The sequence below is a fragment of the Perognathus longimembris genome, chromosome 17, assembly GCF_023159225.1.
Source record: "Perognathus longimembris pacificus isolate PPM17 chromosome 17, ASM2315922v1, whole genome shotgun sequence".
Taxonomy (NCBI): domain Eukaryota; kingdom Metazoa; phylum Chordata; class Mammalia; order Rodentia; family Heteromyidae; genus Perognathus; species Perognathus longimembris.
The window spans coordinates 43,487,092-43,509,746 of record NC_063177.1 but is presented as its reverse complement, the minus strand read 5'-3'; the positions used below and the strand labels follow the sequence as shown (position 1 = coordinate 43,509,746).

At 43.8% G+C, this 22,655-nt stretch overlaps 2 protein-coding genes across 3 annotated transcripts; both read right to left on the bottom strand.

Moving 5' to 3' along the window:
* Positions 1-3,575: 3,575 nt before the first annotated feature.
* Positions 3,576-20,486, bottom strand: Mettl2a (methyltransferase 2A, methylcytidine). 2 transcript variants are annotated; one of them, XM_048367282.1, is made up of 9 exons: positions 20,362-20,486; positions 20,138-20,229; positions 16,627-16,979; positions 14,624-14,673; positions 12,024-12,084; positions 9,767-9,906; positions 6,554-6,660; positions 5,244-5,309; positions 3,576-3,920 (listed from the first exon to the last, which is right to left on the bottom strand). In XM_048367282.1, exons 1-9 carry the CDS (start codon positions 20,445-20,447, stop codon positions 3,766-3,768), a joined length of 1,110 nt encoding a protein of 369 aa, XP_048223239.1. In that variant the 5' UTR covers positions 20,448-20,486; the 3' UTR covers positions 3,576-3,765. The 2 variants fall into 2 exon arrangements, with proteins under 2 accessions (XP_048223239.1, XP_048223241.1); XM_048367284.1 differs by lacking the exon at positions 20,138-20,229 and having other exon boundaries at positions 20,362-20,453.
* On the bottom strand, positions 15,118-15,902 carry LOC125365739 (guanine nucleotide-binding protein G(I)/G(S)/G(O) subunit gamma-5-like). The gene is made up of 2 exons (XM_048365970.1): positions 15,897-15,902; positions 15,118-15,566 (listed from the first exon to the last, which is right to left on the bottom strand). The coding sequence occupies exons 1-2, from the start codon at positions 15,900-15,902 to the stop codon at positions 15,354-15,356; spliced, it is 219 nt and encodes a 72-aa protein (XP_048221927.1). The 3' UTR covers positions 15,118-15,353.
* Positions 20,487-22,655: the final 2,169 nt, after the last annotated feature.

The window sequence follows — 22,655 nt, the reverse complement described above, 5'->3', positions numbered from 1 at the left end:
AAGGTCTCAGAAGCCAGGAGTGGTTAAGTTTGAGGCCAGCTTGAGATAAATGAAAAGGGAGAATAGAAAGCTTTCTCTTTTATTGCTGGTCCTGGGCTTGAACTCATGGTCTGGGTGCTATCTCTGAGCTTTTTCAGCTCAAGAATAGTGCTCTATCTCCTAAGCCACAACTCCACTTCCAGTTTTTTTTTTTTGCCAGTCCTGGGCCTTGAACTCAGAGCCTGAGCACTGTCCCTGGCTTCTTTTTGCTCAAGGCTAGCACTCTGCCACTTGAGCCACAGCGCCACTTTCTGGTTTTTTCCATATATGTGGTGCTGAGGAATCGAACCCAGGGCTTCATGTATAAGAGGCAAGCACTCTACCACTTCCAGCTCTTTTCTGGTATTGGAGAGAAGTCTCATGGACTTTCCTGCCTGAGCTGGCTTGGAACCTTGATCCTTAGATCTCAGTCTCTTCAGCAGCTAGGATTACAAATGTGAGCCACAGGTGCCTGGCTTAGAATGCTTTTCTTTATACTACAATGTCAACCAATAGATGTAGAAGGAGCTAGATATGATTGCTGGCCATCTTAGTTATAATTCAGTCAAGAAATTAGTGACATACTCAAAGTACCAAGTTAAACCTTTGATAAAGAATGGGACATTTAGTTTCAAAGCATCTCCCTACAAGGTACTTACCTGGGAGACATTGCCTCAACTAAATAAAATCACCAATAGTGGTGATTACAAGTGTATCACAGTACAACGGAAGACAGCACTGCTTATGATATTCTTGCCAAAATGCGTAATCTGAACCAAGTCATGAGGAAATGACAACAGATAGGAGCTGTTACAAATGCAATCTTAAACGTCAAAGTTAAGGAAGCAAGGCTGCAGTAGGCTGAGACAAGGATGCAGTGTTAACACAAGGGGGTCTGTGTGTGGACAGACACTGGGCAGCTTGAATGCTCTGTAGACTATAGTGACGTTGCCATATGTTTCTACTTTGAAGCATCTATATGGTAAGTGGCAGAATGTCTCTAGTTACAGAAATTATAAATTACGGGGCTGGGGATATGGCCTAGTGGCAAGAGAGCTTGCCTTGTATACATGAGGCCCTGGATTCGATTCCCCAGCACCACATATACAGAAAGTGGCCAGAAGTGGCACTGTGGCTCAAGTGGCAGAGTGCTAGCCTTGAGCAAAAGGAAGCCAGGGACAGTGCTCAGGCCCTGAGTCCAAGGCCCAGGACTGGCCAAAAAAAAAAAAAAAAAAAAGAAATTATAAATTACACAGGAGTTTGGGACATTCCCTTGCAATTTATTTGTAAACAGTTCAGCAAAAAAGTCACCATTTCTGCAACCTCCTCATAGTACACTTTTCTCCAAGTTTTGATCCTTGCTACGCTGGGGGCTGAGATCTGGAGGGTTGTGGCCAGCCTGGGCACAAGTTTGCTAGCTCCCATCTCCAAAATAACCAGCAAAAAAGCAGGGATCGAGGTGACTTAACTAATACAGCACTCACCTACCAACTATGAAGTCTTAAGCTGAAGCCTCAGTACATTTTTTTACTCTTTTGTGTGTGTGTGTGTGTGTATGTGTGTGTGTGTGTGCTGGTCCTGGGGCTTGAACTCAGGGTCTGGGTGCTACCTTGAGCTTTTTAGCTCAAGGCTGGTGCTCTACCCCATGAGCCACAGCTCTCCTTATGACTTTTGGGTAGTGAACGGGAGGTTGAGTCTCAGGACTTCCCTATCAGGGCTGGCTCGGAACTGTGATCCTCAGATCTCAGCCTTTCTTGAAATTAGAATTACAGGTAAAAGCCACCAGTACTTGGCTTGTTTTTTTTGTTTTTTTTTTTTGCCAGTCCTGGGCCTTGGACTCCGGCCTGAGCACTATCCCTGGCTTCTTCCCGCTCAAGGCTAGCACTCCACCACTTGAGCCACAGTGCCGCTTCTGGCCGTTTTCTGTATATGTGGTGCTGGGGAATCGAACCTAGGGCCTCGTGTATCCGAGGCAGGCACTCTTGCCACTAGGCTATATCCCCAGCCCTTGACTTGTTTTTAATTCTTTCTAGACACACACTAGAGGGAGAACAGTGCTAAAACCTAGAGGACTAGGATTTAAAACAGAGATCAGGAGTAATTACTCATCAAGCATACCACATTATTTACTTTGGCACTGAGTCTTGCTATAGCCCTAGGATGGTCTGGACTAAAGATCCTCCTGCTTTAGCCTTCAGTGCGGGATTAAAGGTTTGGGCGGGGCTGGGAATATGGCCTAGTGGTAGAGTGCTCACCTCGCATATATGAATCCCTGGGTTTGATTCCTCAGCACCACATAGATAGATAAAAGCCAGGAGTGGCTCTGTGGCTCAAGTGGTAGAGTGGTAGCCTTGAGCCAAAAGAAGCCAGGGACAGTGCTCAGGCCCTGAGTTCACGCCCCCGGACTGGCAACAAAAACAAAACAAACAAAATAAAGGTTTGGGCCTCCTTGCCAGCAGGATAGGTTTTGATGTTCTTCCTGGGGGGAAAAGTCCTAAAACAGATCATTCATTCAATCAGCTTCCTTTGTGGCTTTTTTTTTGGCCAGTCCTAGGGCTTGGACTCAGGGCCTGAGCACTGTCCCTGGCTTCTTTTTGCTCAAGGTTAGCACTCTGCCACTTGAGCCACAGCACCACTTCTGGCCATTTTCTGTATATGTGGTGCTGGGGAATTGAACCCAGGGCTTCATGTATACGAGGCAAGCACTCTACCACTAGGCCATATTCCCAGCCCCTTTGTGGCTTTATTAAGTCTTTTAGTCATCTTTGTATGTATCAAGTGCAACTTCCCAGCACAGATACTATTATGGTTTTATTGCGTTGCTAGAGACAGACCTCCAGGGCTTTGTGCATGCTAAACATGCTTACTCCTGCTCAGCTACAACCCCAGCCATACCTTGGTTGTAAATTCACAATTCTAGTGGGTGTTGGTGGTTCATGACTATAATCCTAGCTACTCTGGAGGCTAAGATTGGAGGATAGTGGTTTAAAGCCAGCCCAGGAAGGAAAGTCCACAAAATCACTCAGAAGCTAGAAGTGGTGCTGTGACTCAAGCAGTAGAGTGCCTTGAGCAAAAGCAGCTCAGGGACAGTGCTCAAGCCCAGAATTTAAGCTCCAGGACCAGAAAAAAAAATGTAATTCCAAAGTATAAAACTTCAGTTTTAGGGCTGGGAATATGGCCTAGTGGCAAGAGTGCTCGCCTTATATACATGAAGCCCTGGGTTCAATTCCTCAGCACCACATATATAGAAAATGGCCAGAAGTGGCGCTGTGACTCAAGTGGCAGAGTGCTAGCCTTGAGCAAAAAGAAGCCAGGGAGAGTGCTCAGGCCCTGAGTCCAAGGCCCAGGGCTGGCCAATAAATAAGTAAGGTATTTGGTGAAAATGGATTTCTTAAAAAAACAAAAAACTTCAGTTTTAGTTATAGAATGGGAAGGTAGATTGAGAACTCAATGCAAGTGAGAGGCCTGGCTCAGTGGTAGGGTGTCTGCTGAGCATAAAGTGTCACCTAGTTCAAGTTTCGGCCTCCCACAAGAAAAAAGAAGCCAGAAAAAGGATCTAAAAGAAGCTAAGAGAGTATATATTAATAAACGTCACAAATAAAAAATACAAACGATATAAAATATTTTGAAGTCTTAGGATGCTTGAATTCTTAAACTGTCCAACATCAAGGAGCCGCTGTTTATGGACGCTCTTCTTTAAAAAGCCCCGACGCACTTGGCTGGTGTTGGGTCAGGAGCAGGCGCTGGTCAGCTGGTGGCGGGCACCAGAGGCTTGCGGTATTTGCACTGGATCCAGACCCGGTACATCGTCAGCTGTTTCCCTCGGTTTACTTGCAGTCGTCGATCCACCAGGTTCTGTACCTTTTCCAGTCCCGCCGTAGTAAACAGTGTATCTAGCTCATCTAGGTGGGAAAGAGGAGATGCTTCCGTATTTTCCCCTGAAGAAAGGGCATTTCCCACACTAAATCCCCACGTTTACTGGAGCTGTGAGACTGCTGTAACTATGCATTCACTAGCTAGTTATTCAGGTCAGGCTGGGGAAAACACCTTCTCAGAAGGGCAGCCCAGAACCTACAGATTTCTGAGGGGGAGGACTTATTATTATTATTATTTATTTTATTATTTTTTTTTGGCCAGTCCTGGGCCTTGGACTCAGGGCCTGAGCACTGTCCCTGGCTTCCTTTTGCTCAAGGCTACTAGCATTCTGCCACTTGAGCCACAGCGCCACTTCTGGCCATTTTCTGTATATGTGATGCTGGGGAATCGAACCCAGGGCCTCATGTATACGAGGCAAGCTCGAGGGGGAGGACTTTTTAAGAACATAAAACGAGTCCGTTTCCTTGCCCCCAGGCCCAGGCTCTATGGACAATTACATGAAAAATTTCAACCTGAAATGGTGGCACATGCCTTGGGAAGCTGAGGCAGGTAAATTTAAAGCTTGAGGCCAGCTGGGCTTCATAGCAAGACCCTATTTCAACAACAACAGCACCCCTAAAAACACCAAAAATTATATGCAAAGGGGCTGGGCATATGGCCAGTGCTTGCCTCACATACATGAAACTCTGGGTTCGATTACTCAGCACCACATATACAGAAAAAGCCAAAAGTGGCGCTGTGGTTCAAGTGGTAGAGTGCTAGCCTTGAGCAAAAAGAAGCCAGGGACAGTGTTCAGGCCCTGAGTTCAAGGCCCAGGACTGGCAAAAAAAAAGCAAAAACCTACAAGAATGTTTTACTGGAGAGCTTTCAATACTTTAGCCAAAGGCTCAGCATCTGTGATCCAACAAAGGAATGGGGAGTATGTAAGTACTGGCGAGGCACAGGCTGTGGACAGGGAAGGCAACAGAGAGCAACTCCTCGAGCTTAGGGGAAATGACTCACCTTGATACAGCTGTACCTAAAGCCCAGCCTCATGCAGAGGTCTAACAGTAATAGAGATGAGTCATTAAAAAAAAAAAAAAAAAAAGCAAGTTCTCATTTTGGACAAAATGACCCAAAGAAAGAGCAAAACAGTAGCACAAACTAGGACTGTGTAAGTTCAGAATGGCTTCAGAGTAGTGGGGAAGGGGACAGAGAAGGGGCCTGTAGGGAAAAGGTAGCCTGCAGGGTATGAGGGGTCAGATCACTTTCCTTCTGAAGATACACCGAAGACCACATATCTCACCCAAAGACCACATTTCTAACCCAATAGTCTGGGGCCTTTAGCATAAAGAAGATATTTTCCATACCTTGTGTGAAGAAGTAAACTCTGGTGCCATCACCTCTCACATAGAAATTTCCAGATAGACACTGACCTGCAGGGTGACATGGTAAAAATCAGAGAAAAGTTAAAATACTACTTGATAATCGAATTTGCAACAACATACTAATTTCACAAGCAGAATCTACAAAACATCAGGTAACTTCATGGGAGTGAATTTCAGTAGATGCAATTTTTAACTGTGCAGCCTAGAATTATTTGATAAAACAGTACGTTTTTACTTTTCGTCTCTCTGATAAAACTAATGGTGCAATCTTTTTTTGAGACAAGGAGAGCCATACACTTACAATTTTGTCCTCGCTATCCATACACTTAAAATTCTGCCTCAGTTTCTTAAGTGTTACACACTACCATGGCCAGGCCACAAATTTTGTCAAAAGAAAACCCAAGCAATATAACTGACCATAAAGAAATGTGACTTGGCCACCAGTACCATTTTGGTGACAGTGCTCTCACACCTCTCCAGGTGTCCACATGCAAATTCATGTCCATGACGAGTCCTATTGTTCTTATCATGGACATCCCTTCCCTTCTGCTAATTCTATTGCATTATAATTTGGCACCTAATTATAATTATTGTTTTAAGTTGTGGGGCTTGAACTCAGGGCCTGGGCACTGTCCCTGAGCTCTTTTGCTCAAGGCTGACATTCTACCACTTTGAGCCACAGCGCTACTTCTGGTTTTCTGGTGGTTAACTGGAGATAAGAGTTTCATAAACTTTCCTGCTGGGGCAGGTTTTGGACTGAGATCCTCAGACCTCAGTCTCCTGAGTGGCTACTGGCACCAGGCAGATATTATCTCCTGAGTCGCCAGGATTATAGGTGTGAGCCACTGGCACACATACCACTACCTTGGCAGGGCCCTGCCTGGGCTCTGACAATCGTACTTGAGCTTCCCAGTGTGCTGAGGGGACAGCACTGTATGAAGCCATTGGCCGAGATTTAGTCTCTGGAACATTTGTTTAGGCTGGCCTCCCAAGTAGCTATGATTACAGGATGAACCACAATGACTAGCTAGCTCTCTTAACTTTGTGTGAGTGCAAGTCCTAGGGCTTGAACTTAGGGTGTGGGTGCTGTCCCTGACTTTCTTTAGCTTAAGGCTAATGCTCTACCACTTGAGCCACAGTCCCATTTCTAGTTTTTTTTTTTTTTTGAGTAGTTTATTGGAGGTAAGCGTCTCACAGACTTTCTTGCCCAGGCTGGCTTTGAACCATGATCCTCAGACCCATCGATGTAGTCTGCCAGCAAAACTCTCCCTTTGATTACAGTAGCACAGTACCTTTTTTAAATCGGAGCTGAGCCATGTCATAGCGACCATAATCTCGCAGAAGCATCATCCCTCCAGGCTTCAGAAGTTTGCTCAGTCTATTGATTGCTCTCTGCATCCTGCAGGGCAGTAGAGAATGAGATCAGCCTTCGTAGGGCAGAGTTCCTTTTCCCTGTAGCATATCCCCAAGACCAAGGACCTACTAACCCTCCCACTACATGGGAACATTAACTCCTCTTTCCCTTCAGTGGGGACAGATCCAAGAACCTGCCCTACTGTAGGGTTCTGTGGTGGGGAAAGTTCCACGTTTTTGTTTTTGTTTTTTTTTTTTCTGTGCCAACACTGGGGCTTGAACTCTGGGCCTGTGTGCTGTCCCTGAGCTTCTTTTGTTCAAGGCGAGCACTCTACCACTTGAGCCACAGCACCACTTCTAGCCTTTCCGATAGTTTGTTGGAAATAAGAGTTTCATGAACTTTCCTGCTGGGGCTGGCTTCAATCATGATCCTCAGATCTCAGCCTTCTGAGTAGCTAGGATTACAGGCATGAGCCACCAGTGCCTGGTTTCCACATTCTTCATTTGGCCCTCAGCCTTCCTGGTCCTGGGATTGCCAGGGGTTCTTGCCCTGTGCTCCTGTGGTAGTCTGGGAGCCCTAACCATCCAGTGCGGGGAGTGCTAGCAACCCATCTGCCCCAGTGGCAGAGCGATACAATCTCAAAAGGTTATGTGGTGATACAATCAGGATGCGGAGTACTACAGTGCCTTACCTTTATGATTGCTCTGCTACAGTCTGGATCTAGAATGTCCGTCCACCACTGACCCAAATGTTAAAGACATATGAGCTAGACGCTTTTGGGAGATGGTAGAAACTTCTTATGTGTAGTAAAGTACATCCTGACCAGAGCACTTCTTCCACCCTGACCCCCCAGCCCACAGTGGAAACAGACCTAATGGGAGTTCTTTAGGGATGTGTCATCAAAGGGGACTGCAGGATGGGGTCCCTTCCTCTCCTCTTCCTTTTACCCTCTGGTCATGTGCTCTTCCTGCTGCCTTGCTAAAGGCCTAAAAGCCAACCAATCATGCAATGAAATCTCTACAATGAGCCAAATATGGCTTTCCTGTTTATTAGCTAATGATCTCAGGTGTATAGTGATACAAGGGTGACCGAGAGGTCTCTAAAAGCCTTGGTGCTGAATTAAACATTCATAACAAGTATACATGCTACAAACCCCAAAAGTAATTTCCAAATCTCACACTATCCCTGTCAGATCAGACTACTTCAGTGCTATCGAAAGAAAAGTGGAACAGAGGTCAAATCTTAAAGTTCCTGCCAAATGTGGTGAATACTGTGTCCTTGCCTTAATCTTATGATTTGGCTTTTTGACATAATCTGCTGGCTCTGATGTTTACAGTGAGATGTTTAAGGTCTCTAAGAATCAGTACTAACCCCAGGTTAGGGGTGTGACTGTCCACAAGACTGGCGCATGCCAAGCCCCTGGCTCTGTCCTGACTCACTGGAGTCAGGCAGGGTCAGTTGTCAGGCACTGGATCAACAGTGCCTGAATCAGCCACCATCTTTCTGATTCTGCTTTTCTGAGTAGTTTCATGGGACTACCTAGGAAACTATATGGATACATATGAAGTTTTTTTGTTTTTTTAATTTGCAAAGGTATGGAATCTTGCTATGTTGTCCAGGCTGGCCCTGAAATCCTAGGCTTAAGAGTTCTTCCTGCTTCAGCTTCCTGTGTAACTAGGACTATAAAAGCCTGTACTAACTATGCTATTCTATACTATGCAGGCCCTCCCCACCGCTGGGTTAAGGATTAATCAAGGACCTCAGGCATGTTGAGCACACATTCTACTACTGAGCAACACTCCTAGTACTTTGTATACATAATTCTTTTTTTGTCAGTCATGGGGCTTGAACTCTGGGCCAGGGCGCTGTCTCTGAGCTCTTCAGCTCAAGGATAGTGCGCTACCATTTCAGTCACAGTGCCAGAGTCTCATGGAGGGGGCTAGGAATGTGGCTTAGGGTAGAGTGTTCGCTTAGCATGCATGAAACCATGGGTTCGATTCCCAGCACCACATAAACAGAAAAAGCTGGAAGTAGTGCTGTAGCTCAAGAGGTAGAGTGCTAGCCTTGAGCAAAAAGAAGCCAGGGACAGTGCCCAGGCCCCGAGTCCAAGCTCAAGGACTGGCAAAAAAGCCTCATGGACTTCTCTGCTCAGGCTGGCTCGAACCAAGATCCTCAGATCTCAGCCTCCTAAGTAGCTAGAATAACAGGAGTGAACCACCAGTGAATGGCTGCACACAAGATTTTAATATTATATATATTGTGTGTGTGTGTGCTGATTCTGGTGCTTGAACTCAGGGACTAGGCAGTGTCCCTTAGCAGGCCCTCTATCACTTAAGCCACATTCCCACTTCCAGCCTTTTCTGGTTAATTAAAGGTAAGAGTCTCATGGACTTTCCCTCCTGGGCTGGCTTTGAACTACTCAGAGCTCAACCCCTCTGAATAGTTAAGATTTATAGGCATGAGCCACTGGCACTCAGCTAATGGTATCTTTTAAGGTACAGCATTTGACTTTTTATTTAAACATGGTTTTATGGAATTTTGTATTTCAATTTTACCAAAATATTAAGCATCAGAGAACACATGTGTTGAGCTTCAATGTGAAATCTGTGCAGTTAATAAATGTAAGTGGGGCTGGGAATGTGGCTTAGCGGTATAGTGCTTGCCTAGCATGCATGAAGCCCTGGGTTCCATTCCTCAGTACCACATAAACAGAAAACACTTGAAGTGGTGCTGTGGCTCAAGTGGTAAGAGTGCCAGCCCTCAGTAAAAGCAGCTCAGGGACAGTGCCCAGGCCCCGAGTTCAAGCCCTAGGACTGGCAAAAATAAAAATCAACTTTAAGCATTTAAAAGGCTAACCATGATGTTCTCTAACAGCTGTGGCACTCACAGTGACTATCAGTAGGCAGTTTTCCACCAAACTCCTGACAGTGAAAGGAAGAACAGAAGCCAGAGCTAGCAGCACCCAGTGGTAGAAGCTCAAACAGAAGTTGGACACCAGGGCTACAGTTGTGTGGCATCTTCATGTCTGTTACAACGCAATGAAAATTCTCTTTATTTAGGTCTTTGTTCATTTTATTCAAGTCTTTTATTCATGGTCTTTGGCTAGAGCTTTATCTTTGTTAGGTCCTGGGCTAAGGGATCTAAAACTTACTTGTCTGGAACAATTGCTGAAAGGACAAATATGAGAACGATGACATCAAGACTTTCTTTAGGTATTGGGTAGCACTGATCTTCATCGCAAAGATTGTGAACAAAGGCAAAACAGCGGGAAGGGTCATAATCTGAATGTGTCTGCAGACAGGTGGAAACACAAAGGGTCAGACCATATGAGCAGAGTTGGAGAAAAGCTTTTCTTCCTTTAAATGACATCACTGCCATTCCCAGCAGAAAGATGTTCTTCTAGTCATTGGTGTGCAAGGTTTTCCTCTTATTTTAGGGCAGGGTACCATAACCCTCCTAAATATGCCTCACTTGTGGCTGGGATTACAGATGTGTACCACCACACCTGACTAATCTGTTGAGAGAAAAGTATGGCTGTGTTTTCACCTGGGCTGAATCAGTGGGTTGTAAGAGTAAGCCACAACACCTGGCATCATGTTTTTCCAGGAGGACTCACAGGGTTAAGAGTCAAAATAACCCAAGAAGATCTTGTGGAATCTAACTGGTGCTATAAAAATGGAACATTATTGCCTATAATCCCTGAACTCAAGGGACAGGCAACAAGATTCTGAGTTCAAGGCTGGCTTAAATTATACAGCAAGAGACTGTTTTACAAGAAAGCAAGGGTTAGGAAGTAGGTTAGCCTACCATGTACAAGGCCTTGACTTCAAGTCCCATTATTAGTAAGGAAGCAAAACAAAACAAAACCAGCATGAAAACAAACATGCCCAGATCCTCTAAATCTTCGTCTTGAGATAGGGCTCATTGTACAGCCCACTCTGGCCCTTAATACTCATACTCCTGCTCAGCCTCCCAAGTGCTGAGATTACAGGCATATGCCACCAAGCCCAGCTTTACTTTCATTCTTTATTTTGATACATATTATCCTTTTCTCAGATCTGAGGGCTGAAGAAAGATCAAGAAAGCAAGAGATGGGGTTGGGAATATGGACTAGTGGTAGAGTGCTTGCCTCATATACATGAAGCCCTGGGTTCGATTCCTCACCCATATATGTGGATATATGGAAAAAGCCAGAAGTAGCACTGTGGCTCAAGTGGTAGAATGCTAGCCTTGAGCAAAAAGAAGCCGGGGACAGTGCTCAGGCCGAGTTCAAGCTCCACTACTGGCAAAAAACTAAAACAAAACAAGAAAGCAAGGGATGAACAAGGAAAACACCTCATAAGCAAAAGACAAACTATAGCAATTCTTGAGCTCCTGTGCGAACAGCATCCTAAATGAAGGCAACAGATAGATATACCCTAGGGCATCTTCCCTATGTCTTTTTTCCCCTAAAATTGTGACTTTGCTTCTCATTGGCCTTCATGCATCAAACACGGCAAGCAAGTTTATCAGCTAGGTAGATTCAAGGAACCCTCTGGGGACTCTGGAATTGAGAGACGCAGGCTGGGTACAAGTGCAAAACTTGGAACATCTCCAAAAGAAAGCTGGTCTCAAGAAACTTGAGGAGATGGGTGCTGGTGGCTGCGATCCTAGCTAGTCAGAAGGTTGAGATCTGGACCATCACAGTTTGAAGCTAGCCCAGACAGGAAAGTCTATGAGACTCTTATCCCTCTATGAGACTAAACCCAAAAGCTCTAAGTGAAGCTGTAGCTCAAGTGGTAGAACACCAGCCTTGAGTGAAAAAACTAAGGGACATCACCCAGGACCTGAGTTCAAGCCCCAGTACTGGCACAAAAAGTCTATGAGATACTCTCTCTAAAATAATCATCAAAAAGCGGGGTTTAGGCATGGCCTAAGTGGTAGCATGCTAGCCTATGAAGTAGAAGGCCCCGAGTTCAAGCCCTAATACTGCCAAGAGGGGAAAAAAGGAGGAGGATGAGACAGCATGGAGTAGCTGCTTGCCATAGTGTGGTGACATTTCTCAGGCCTAAGTTCCAGTACTCCCCATGCTGAGCTACTCTTTGTATAATCAGGTTCTGTGACATAATTCTTTATAGTCTGGGCTTCTACAAGTCCAGTTTCTTATAAATCAAAGAACATTTATTGAAGAAATCTAATTTCAATTAGAACATAAGATTGGAGAGGTAAAGAGCTCTGCTCTGAGTTCTATAGCTTGTAAGTCAACATTCATGTGTGGCTCTTTATTCCAGCTCCAAGCTGTTTCAGGGAATCTTTTACTTTTAGGATACAATACAAAAATAGAGTTAGTAACCTTGATTTTTAATCTTTCCTCCCCATCCTCAATCAGTAACAATTATTTCTACTTCTATAGGGGTCATTGCACTTACCCGGACCAGTTCTATAGCAGTTGATGAAAAATCACAACAGTAAACAAAGAGTCCTGGGTCACTGAAATAAGCAGAAAAAACAACAATTAGGCTACAGAGTACACTATGTTTTTTGTTGCAGAGTTAAAATACCAAATGGCAAAGAACAATGGATGGGTTGAAAGAACTGTGCTACTAGTCGCAACATGTTTTGGTTAAAATATTTTTTTCCCCTTGCAGTACTAGTTTGAAATTACTGTATTCAGTTAGTCTTCTACCACTGAGCTGGACTCTCAGCCCTTAAAAATCTTTCTTGATACGTATTTGTCAGGCTTGCTGATATGGCTAATCTTAGTGCTTTTCTCTTCCTCCAGCCAGACAATTCTATATTGCCTTCACAATAGTAATCCCGTATCTCCTCTGAGTTACCTTGGCACTTGCTGCATGCTAGAAAAACAATTGTGCCTGTCTACCTGCTCCTACCATATGGTGAGGGGCACCAAAGCAGGGATCAATTACATTTGCTACTTATGTGTTCATCGTTGGCTATTATTCTAGATGTGGAGAGACAAAGAGAAATAAGATAAAAACCCCTGCGCTTATTATTGAAATTCTTAATGTCTAGAATAAATTTTGAGGTATTAATACAAAATATATTTAATAACTATCAAAATTACAATTAAAAAATACTATGTATTTATCCTCAAGACATCAAAACACAAAACAAGGAGTAACTCTAGGACTTACTGTGCATCTAGTACTGATTTTGTCCATTTTTGAGCTAGGCCTTGCTTTCTGTCCGGGAATACACCTGGGCAAGCATGGTTCACCTATGTTAGCTGTCCCAGTAGTTAGGATGATAGGCAGGAAACATTTGCTATTAAGTTTGGGTCTCCCAAGCTTTTTCTTCTTGCCTAGGCTGGTCTTAAATCCTGATTTCAATAATCTCAGCCACTGACTTAAAAATGTTGAGTTGGAGGTATGGCTAAAGCAGAAAGCAGAGTATAAGCAAGCACAAGGCCTTGAGTTCAAATCCTAGTACTTGAAGATAAAAAAAACCTTTAACAATATATGGGCATTAAGGTAACACAAATAACATAAAAGGGCCACAATGACTACATAATTACATTTCTGAACTGCATTAATTGGGTTAAGTTTGCTAGATGTCCCTGACCTAGACCTTGAAGACTAGTGCAGCAGAAATGAGGGAAGACAGTTTGATTTGGGGAAGGTATAAGTCAAGGAAAAACATACAGTGTGACAACTCATTGGGGAACAAAAGACAACACATACTTCATAGAACAAACTCTCTCTTTACTATGCTAAATAATTTATGTCTGATTCACAGGCGGAGGAAAATCTGCAATAATGGCTTACATTGATGCAGTGGGTTCTAGTAGCACAGCACAATAATCCTAATTAATTTAGTATTGGTCTTAGGGCTTGAACACAGAGCCTGGCCACTACCCCATAGCTTTTGTGTTCAAAGGCTAGCACTCTACCACTTGAACAACAGCTCCACTCTGGCCTTTTGGTGGTTAATTGGAGATTAAGAGTTTCAGTTTCCTGCTTGGGCTGGCTTTCATCTGTGATGGTCAAATCTCAGCATTCTGAGTAGCTAGGATTATAGTTGTAAACCACTGGCACGCAGCAGTAATGTCATTTAAATGGTACAAATAGGCTGTGGGTATAGCTCAGTGGTAAAGCATCAGCCTAGCAAGCTTGAGGCTCTCGATTCCACCCCTCATACTACAAAAGAATAGGCACAATCAGATCCTGAAAAAGATACCTCCATTCATTTTTTCCCTCCATTTTTTAAACCCATTGGTTGTGATGATTAGTGGTCATAATTCTTGAGGGTCAGTTAAAATGGAATATAAAGAATATAACATTAAAAGTAGAACAAACTGGGCACTGGTGACTAGTTCAGAAACATTCAGATCACACCGTTCTCTCTTAATCTACCCATATCCTTATAAGTAATGTACTTCCCTGAGTCTCTAGGGAACTATACAACTCAAGGAGGGATATAGGACTCACGCACCCCCCCCCCCCCCCAGCAAGACAGAAGTCTGGGAGGCCTGTATTTGTAACTAAGCACTTAAGTGGGACTGAGCCCTTAGCATGTGTGACCGGATATTAACACCAGGTGGATAGTCTTAGAACTATATTCCACAACACTAAGCTAGTGATGGAGAATTGGTCAATGTGGGGAAATCCACAACATCTGGAATCAGCAGTGTGCTGTCATTAGAACTGGATACACCTTTGTGTAGGTCAGCTGTACTCTACCACAGGTGTAATGACAGCTTAGTCACTATTTTACAAGAGCTCAGGAGAGAGGAGAAACAGAACATAAGCATATTTTAAGTACCTCAGAGGAAGGCACATTAACCTTGTAGCAGATTTTAAGTTTCATTAACTTCCATGGTATCAAATTAAACTACACTGGATCATGTAGATATCTTAATCCTTCATAATATAACCAAAGCTTCTAGATTATAGTTTTGATAGTCTTGCATACAGCATCAGATAGCAAGTTTGAGTCCTGGTCTCAAATGGCAATCTTTTTTTTTTTTTTCCACTTTCTCTCATATAGATAAACCCGATAACATACTTACCTGTTGGTTTGTAAGATTGGAAAGACTGTGTTTCCCACACCACAACCAACCTGCATATAGAAATGAACTATTAATCACAGAAGCTATTCACATTAAACTTTTTTTTGAGACAGGGTTTCATTATGTAGCTTAGGCTGGCTTTGAACGTGCTATTGCTCCTCCAACTTATGATCATCCTGCCTCAGCCTCTGCAGTGCTGGGGATTATAGATACCACCATGCCCAACTCTTTAACTGATATTCTACATAATAAACTTGCCTACTTATATGAGAGCTCAATAACAGCCACGACAGTCCCTGATCTTGACATAAGGGGCCCTAAATAGCCACAGGAAAGTAGAAGGGTGCTAGTCTAGAAAAAAAGGCATGAGTTACATTTACTTTTTTTTGGTCAGTCCCGGGCCTTGAACTCAGGGTCTGAGTACTATCTCTGGCTGCTTTTTGCTCAAGGCTAGCACTCTGTCACTTGAGCCACAGCACTTTTTTATTTTTTTTTTACATTAAGTATTTTATTGTATGCCACTGCCAGTGTATATAAAACAGTTAACTTTGTGAAATAGAAATTCATGAAAATTCAGAGAGGTAGATGTTAAGGACTGACAAAAGTAGAAGTTGGTAATTATGGCACATGTGTTATAGAGAAGCTTCTGTACAGGCTTCGACTTTATCTCTCTTGACTATTCATTGGTTCATGGGAAATGGTCTGGAGATCCTCCACAAGACTTACTGGACTACAAAAAGGAGCAGACTTTCTGGGGTCTGAAGGGATTTGTACTTGAGGACACTCCAGTCAGCAGTGGATCATGTTGAGCATTCTGCAGACAGAATTGTTTTAAGTCTGCAGCTGCCTGAGAAACCACGCGGTTGAGCCCTGCCTCCATCCGGAGCTGCTGAACCACTTTCTTCATCGCGGTGACGCTGGAAGAGCCAGACGTGGCGCGGAGCTGGGGCCGACGCGTCGGAGGGAGCCCGACAGCACTACTTCTGGCCTTTTTCTATATATGTGGTGCTGAGGAATCGAACCCAGGGCTTCATGTATACAAGGCGAGCACTCTTGCCACTAGGCCATATTCCCAGCCTTTACCTTTACTTTTTTGAGTTCTAGACCCTGCACTCTTATCTACAATTACTTGCCTCCCAGACTTCTGTCTACCAAAAAAACCTGAAAATAGAGCTGTGGTTAATGTGGTAGAACACTATCCTTGAACAAAAAGCTCAGGGAGGGACAGTGCCCAGGCCACCTTACTAGGTGCCACTGTTCTCAGCCATTTTACATACATGATCTCAATGCTTCTAACAGTGATCAAGCTTTAGAGGCAACAGCAGAAGTCTCAGTACTCCAGGAGGGAAAGCGGCTTGTCTATCATCACACTACAGAGCACCAAGGGTATAGCTCAGTGGTAGATTGTCTGTCTGTCTAAAGCACACACACACACACACACACACACACACACACACACACACACAAACTCATGGCATAAGGCATAATTCTAAGCCAAACCAGCTCCAAAATAAGCCCCCACTGGAGTTGGGAGTATCCTATTTGTGTCATTTTCATTATAGTAGCTACCTACAGTAGCTACTCTTTTTTTGGTTTGTGCTGGTCCTGGGGCTTGAAGTCAGGACCTAGATGCTGTTCCTGAGCTTTGGTGCTCAAGGTTAGCAATCTGACACTTGAGTCAGAGCTCCATTTCTGGCTTTTGGCAGTTAACTGGAGATAACTTCCCTGCCTAAGCTGGCTTTAAACCAAAATCCTCAAATCTCAAGTCTCCCAAGTAGCTAGGATTACAGGGGTTGAGCCACATTGGCTTGTGGCCACCTACATACTTTCTTTCCCAGCTCAAATAATGGAAGCGAATCCAGGCCAATTAAACTTAAGTACTACATTGAGACAGTTTCAACAGACAGAAAGAACTCCTTGGGACCATTAGCCTTTTCAATGCTACCTAGTGAGCAGGGTGATAGCTTCACTAACTGTATTACCAGGACCACAAGGGAGATTACCTCAAGTATTCGGTAGGTGGCTGAGGATCCAGGAAAGTCATCAGTACAAACCATCGAACTGAGTTTCTGAGTTATACCCTCTTCCACAGGAGGCTTCTGGACTTTATGTCCAAGGCTGGTAGAACACTTATGTTGTTCTTTTATTGTTAAATTAGGCCCGCTGTCATTGCTTCTACACTCAGGAATTTCATTCCTTTTGTTCTCCAAGTGCCAATCCGTCAAGTAAGTTTCGTTTTGTGTCGGTGCCAATTCAGGGAATTCGGTAAATAGCCAGTGTCTATCTTTGAAAAATCCATTCTCATGAATTTTGTAGAAGTCATTCCAGTACTTATGAGCATTGACTTCATAATCCGCTGAAAATATTTCAGAAAGAATCAGTCTCAAAATATTTTATTTATATCAAATGTTATTTTGCTTCACCAATGTAATTTTATACTAAAAGTACATTCAAATAGAGCCGCAGTCTCAAAGCTGAAGGCATTTTTGAAGTAATTTATTTCTGCTAGTTATTATTATACATTGTTCCCTATTTCTGAATTCCAGAAAGCTTAACTTTCTAAAAATATAATTTTATTATAATTAAGGTGTTGTACAGAAGGGTTATCATTTCATAAGTCAGGTAATGAGTACATTTCATTTTCTGGACAATGTCACCCTTTCCGTTGCTTTCCCAGTTTCTCCCTTTCTTCCCTGCCGACTACTTGCACATGTCATTTTCCTCATAGTATATACTGAGTAGTATGACTGTTTGTTTGCCCTTCCTAAGCCCCTTGTCCCCCTAAAGATAAACCCAAAGTAAAAACAAACACCACCACCACCACCACCACCAATTAAGAAAAAAAAAACAAAACCACGCTCTCATTTCCAGGAATTCATTTTGGTAAATAGTATTTTAAATGTTCAGAGAAGTTACACCTTTGGGTTTCTACCCTAAGGGTATCTTCCTTTGGTCTGTTTCTGTGTGACTGCTTAAAGTCCTGTATAGGTTATCACATCGAGTTATATTTTAGGTCTAGCTCCTATATATGAGAGAAAATACATGTCATTTGTTTTTCTGAGCTTGGTTTATCTCACTTAGCATTATTTGTCCTGCAAATGACAGAGTAAACATTCTTTCTAATGGACGAGTAAAATTCCATTGTATCTATGTACCATATTTAACTGATACACTCATCTTCCAGAGTATTTGGCTGTTTCTATAACTTGGCGATTGTTAACAAGAAGCTTAATTTTTGCTGGTACTATTAGACAGGAAACTTATTACCTCTCATTATCTTTTCACACCCTTAGATGGCCCTTGACTATTGGAAAATTGTATAACTAAGCAATCCCTGCCCATTTATATATAAAATTAAGCAAAAAAAAAAAAAAAGCCTGTTTCTTTAGGCCATGCAAAATACTTTTGTATTTGTAGACAGCAAATTTTTCCCTGTAAATCATCATCAGCATCCTTTTTTAAAAAAAAAAACACAAAACTAATTGCCCTAGGTTCTTTGGTTGTTCATGTAAACTCCATGGATAACACTTAAGCAGCTCTTTAAGTATGTTCCTGCATGTAGTTATTTTAGAGTGTAGAGTCCAACCATGAACTCAATAATACTAACAGATAATAACAACGGAAACAAGGCTAAAAGGAAAACAGATAATAAAAAATTGTCTTCACGTGAGAAGGGTTTTGATAAATCAGAGAGGAGGAATACATGGATTTTTTTGTGTACGTACCAGTCTAGGGGCTTGAATTTAGGGATTAAGTACTGTCACTGAGCTTTTTGCTCAAGGCTAGCACTTTACCATTTGTTACAGCTACACTTCTTGCTTTTTTGGTGGCTAATTGGAGATGTGTGTCTCTGGTCTCAGGACTTTTCTGCCTGGGCTGGCTTCATACCACAATCCTCTGATCTGAGCCCCCTGAGTAGTTAGATTACAGGCATAAGCCACCAACATATTTTTTTGTTTTTTTTTTTTGGGGGGGGAAAGGCATCAGTCATGGGGCTTGAACTCAGGGTCTGGGCACTGTCCTCCATCTCTTTTGCTTTGAGTGACAGCTCCACTTCTGGTTCTCCGGTGGTTAATTGGAGATAAGAGCCTCTTGGACTTTCCTGCCCTGGCTGACTTTGCTTTTTTTTTTTTTTTTTTTTTTGCCAGTCCTGGGGCTTGAACTCAGGGCCTGAGCACTATCCCTGGCTGCTTTTTGCTCAAGGCTAGCACTCTACCACTTGAGCCACAGCGCCACTTCTGGCCTTTTCTGCCTATGTGGTGCTGAGGAATTGAACCCAGGGCTTCATGTATGAGAGGCAAGCACTCTACCACTAGACCATATTCCCAGCCCCCCTCTCTCCCACTGACTTTGAACCACTGTCCTCAGATGTCAGCCTCTTGAGTAGCTAGGATTATAGGCCTGAGCCACCAGTGCCTGGTAGGATTTTCTTTTTGTATTAAGGTGATTAAGACAGTTTCAGATTTCAATTTATTGTTCTTTGCCAATACATAGCTTTGACTAGTGCTGCAGATGAAAGAATAATAAAGAGGATTTTACTTCCACCACTGCTACTACTAAACTGAATGTTTACCTCTTTGCAAAGCATTTAATGTCTTGTGGTTCATTCTTTCCCTCCCTCCTTCTTGGGGCCCCAGCACACAAGCTAGGCAAGCACTCTACCTCTTGAGGCAAATCTTCAGTCCTTTTCTTTCTTCTTGAGATACCCCTCCTTATGTTTCCTAGGATAGCCCTGAGACTCCTGAGCCCACATGATTTTCCCAAGCAGCAGGGCCTACAGATATACACCACTGTCCCTGGCTGAGGTTTAATCATAAAAGAGAAAATTGTGGTACATGCTACTCAAAATTTCTTTCAATTCCACCCTGCCAAACTATATATGATGGATGCTTTCTAACTGTATTATTGTTATAAGACCCCTCTTTCAATGAGCATGACTCTCAAATTTCTACTTTCAATTGTCAATTGCAATACAGAGCCAACTAGTTTTAGTCATCCTCTGTGGATGTTCTACAGTGACCATATCCTCTACTTCGAGACGCCTCTTTCAGCTTCAACCATCTTTCCTGGACAGAAGCCCTACTCAACCTCAACTTCATTACACCAGAAGATGTATAATCCCCAGTTACTAGTCTCCTCTCCCAACAGTACTTAAGCGTTTGAATCTACCCTTCAGTGGCAACTCTCAAAAACTATATATATAGCGGAGAAAGTACACTATCTGAGATGATTATGAGACCCATAAGGTTGCCATTTTTCAGTCGTATCGAGACAATAACTCAGTCACCGGAAAAAAAAAGAAAACGGTTAATTAACCCTCCCTCAAATAAGAACCTGGAAAATCTTAAAAGCCCCGAGCTGTGTGTTCCACGGCCGCCCTCCTCTCCCCGCCCCCTCCGTTCTACTCTCGAGTTCTGCAGCCGGCCAGTAACAAAGGATCCCGGGGGCCGGTCCGGGGGCCGCGTCCGGCAGTGCGTCTGCTGTCGGGGTCCCCGAGTGTCCGACGGGGCCCACCTTGTCTCTCCGGGCACACCCGCTGGGTGCTGTTCTCCTGCACTTTCTTCTCCGCCGCCGCGGCCTGCTCTTCCGACCACTCCACGTTGTCCCTGAGGAAACCGAACGGGCGGCTTAGAGGTCTCCGGTCCCGAGTCGCGGGCCCGGGAGCGCTGGGTGCTTCGGAGGAGCGGGCGGCTTGCAGAACGGCTCGGGAGCCGCAGGGCATGCGGCGGAGCACTTACCAGGCATTGTGGTGGAAGACACTCGCCGGGTCGCTCAGGAACCGGCTCCCAAACGCTCGTCTCTTCCCGTCTACGGGAGCCGCCATGACACCGGACCCGGAAGTGCCTTCAAGGCCGCCACGCTTGAACGTCCGTCAGGCCACGCCCCTTCCGGAAGTCACGGGGTCAGCGCGGGAAGGGAGGCCGGCGGCCTGGGCGGCGCTGCGGCGCCTTTGGTTGGGCGGTCCCCCAAGTTGGGGCCGAGGTCTCTAGGAAAGAGGGCAGAGGGCCGACTTGGCGATACTATCCCTGGAGGCTCTGGGGGACGTGTCGGCTGGGAAGACAATGGAAGACATTCCACTTGAGCCCTCCATTCAGTGTTAGAATCCTGACCGGTTCACCAGTTTCCCTCAAGATTGTGCGTGTGCGTGCGTGCGTGCGTGTGTGTGTGTGTGTGTGTGTGTGTGTGTGTGTGTGTGTGTGCTGGTAGCAGGATTTGACCTCAAGGGCTCGCACTTGCTAGGCTGTTGCTCGGGGACACTCTACCACTTGAGTCATGTCCTTATTCCTCCCTCATGTCTCTGGCCTCCCCAGACTGAGACTTGAACTGGGCATGCGACTCTTTGGTTCTTTGGCTGGCGCTCTACCACCCGAGCCTAGCCCCCAACCCCCATCCTTCTTGTTTTAGAATAGAAATTCTTAGGTCACGGTTAAAAACATGAAGTTACCCACATCCACTTGGTAGCCAGAATTGAGGAAGGTAACAAGCAGTGGGGGAAAATAGCAATTACTGGGCTTCTGTGTACACGCACACACACACACACACACACACTTTGGTAGGGGGAGTGTTATGAGGGCGGATATGAAATGAATTGCAAGCACATGAGGTTCACTCCTGAAATGGACAAATTAAATTGTAACTATCTGCAATTAGCTGGGCTTATTTATTACAGTACAGATTGCAATACATACATATACAGTTGGCCATATGAATACATTTCAGCCTTATATTCTTATTTCCATAATCACTACCATCTGGTTCTGAAAAGAAACTAGAAGTATGCTATTAGCAAAATGTGGGTGACTGGCAGTGATGAAGACAAAGTTATTAATTAGTACGGTACTATACAGAGTTCCATTGTAGGGAGTTTCTATAGATAAAACTGTACTGAAAAAAGTGGGAACAGCCCACTTTAGCTATCACAAAAAAAAGAAAAATGACAGTCAAGAACATGTGCTTTATTTGAAGACCAATACTTTTTTTGTTTGGTTTTGGGTTTTTTTTTGCCAGACCTGGGGCTTGAACTCAGGGCCTGAGCACTGTCCCTGGCCTTTTTTTGCTCAAGGCTAGTACTCTGCCACTTCAGCCACACACAGCGCCACTTCCGGCTTTTTCTATATATGTGGTGCTGAGGAATCGAACCCAGGGCTTCATGTATAGGAGACGAGCACTTTACCACTAGGCCATATTCCCAGCCCAGACCAATACTTTTGTCTTTCTCATAGTGGTTTGAAACATTTTGAACAAAAGCATTCCAAAAAAGTACAGGGATTTTTCTTTCCTCACCAAGAATGCCCAATAGTTTGTAACATTAATTTGTTTCCCTATTCTTCTTTTCCCTTCCCTTTCTTTGAGACAGGTCTCCCTGCTTCAGTGGCGCAAATGCTGGGATTACATGGGAGTGCTAGTACATGGGCACAGTGTGACCCTCTTTTGTGTAATGTTTTTAAGTGTGTTGAACTTAACTTTATATGATTATCTTTAGTTGGCCTGTACAACTCACGTTCTCCATCTTTTAAATCATCTAAAAATTTTCAGATGAAGTTTGGAAGTCACATTCTCAGTCCTATTTTTATTTTTTTTGGAGATAAGGTCTCAACTCTCTACCCTAAACTGGCCCAGAACTTGAGATCCTTTTGCTTCTTCTAACTCCTGAGGGCTGAGATTATACCATGAAACCTTATTTTCCTATTGAGTAACAAATAAGTGTTCATCATAGAGTATTTAGGAGAAATAAAATAAGAAAATAGGGCTGGGAATGTGGCCTAATGGTAGAGTGCTTGCCTAACATTCATGAAGCACTGGGTTTGATTCCTCAGCATCACATAAACAGAAAAATCCAGAAATGGCACTGAGGCTCAAGTGGTAGAGTGCTAGCCTTGAGCAAAAATAAGCCAAGGACAGTGCTCAGGCCCTGAGTCCAAGCCCCAGGACTGGCAAAAAAAAAAAAAAAAAAAAGAAAAGAAAAGAGAAAAAAAACAAAAAAAGCCCCCAAGAAAATATTGTATCTCACAATTTAATACATTAACACCTT

Coding starts and splice junctions, on each gene's coding strand:
- Mettl2a (XM_048367282.1), bottom strand. CDS start 20,447: ATGGCGGCTCCCGTAGACGGGAAGAGACGAGCGTTTGGGAGCCGGTTC. Junction 16,980..20,137: donor GGTGTGCCCGGAGAGACAAG/GTGGGCCCCGTC, acceptor AAATATTTTCAG/CGGATTATGAAGTCAATGCT. Junction 3,921..5,243: donor AGTTTACTTCTTCACACAAG/GTATGGAAAATA, acceptor TTTCCCACCTAG/ATGAGCTAGATACACTGTTT.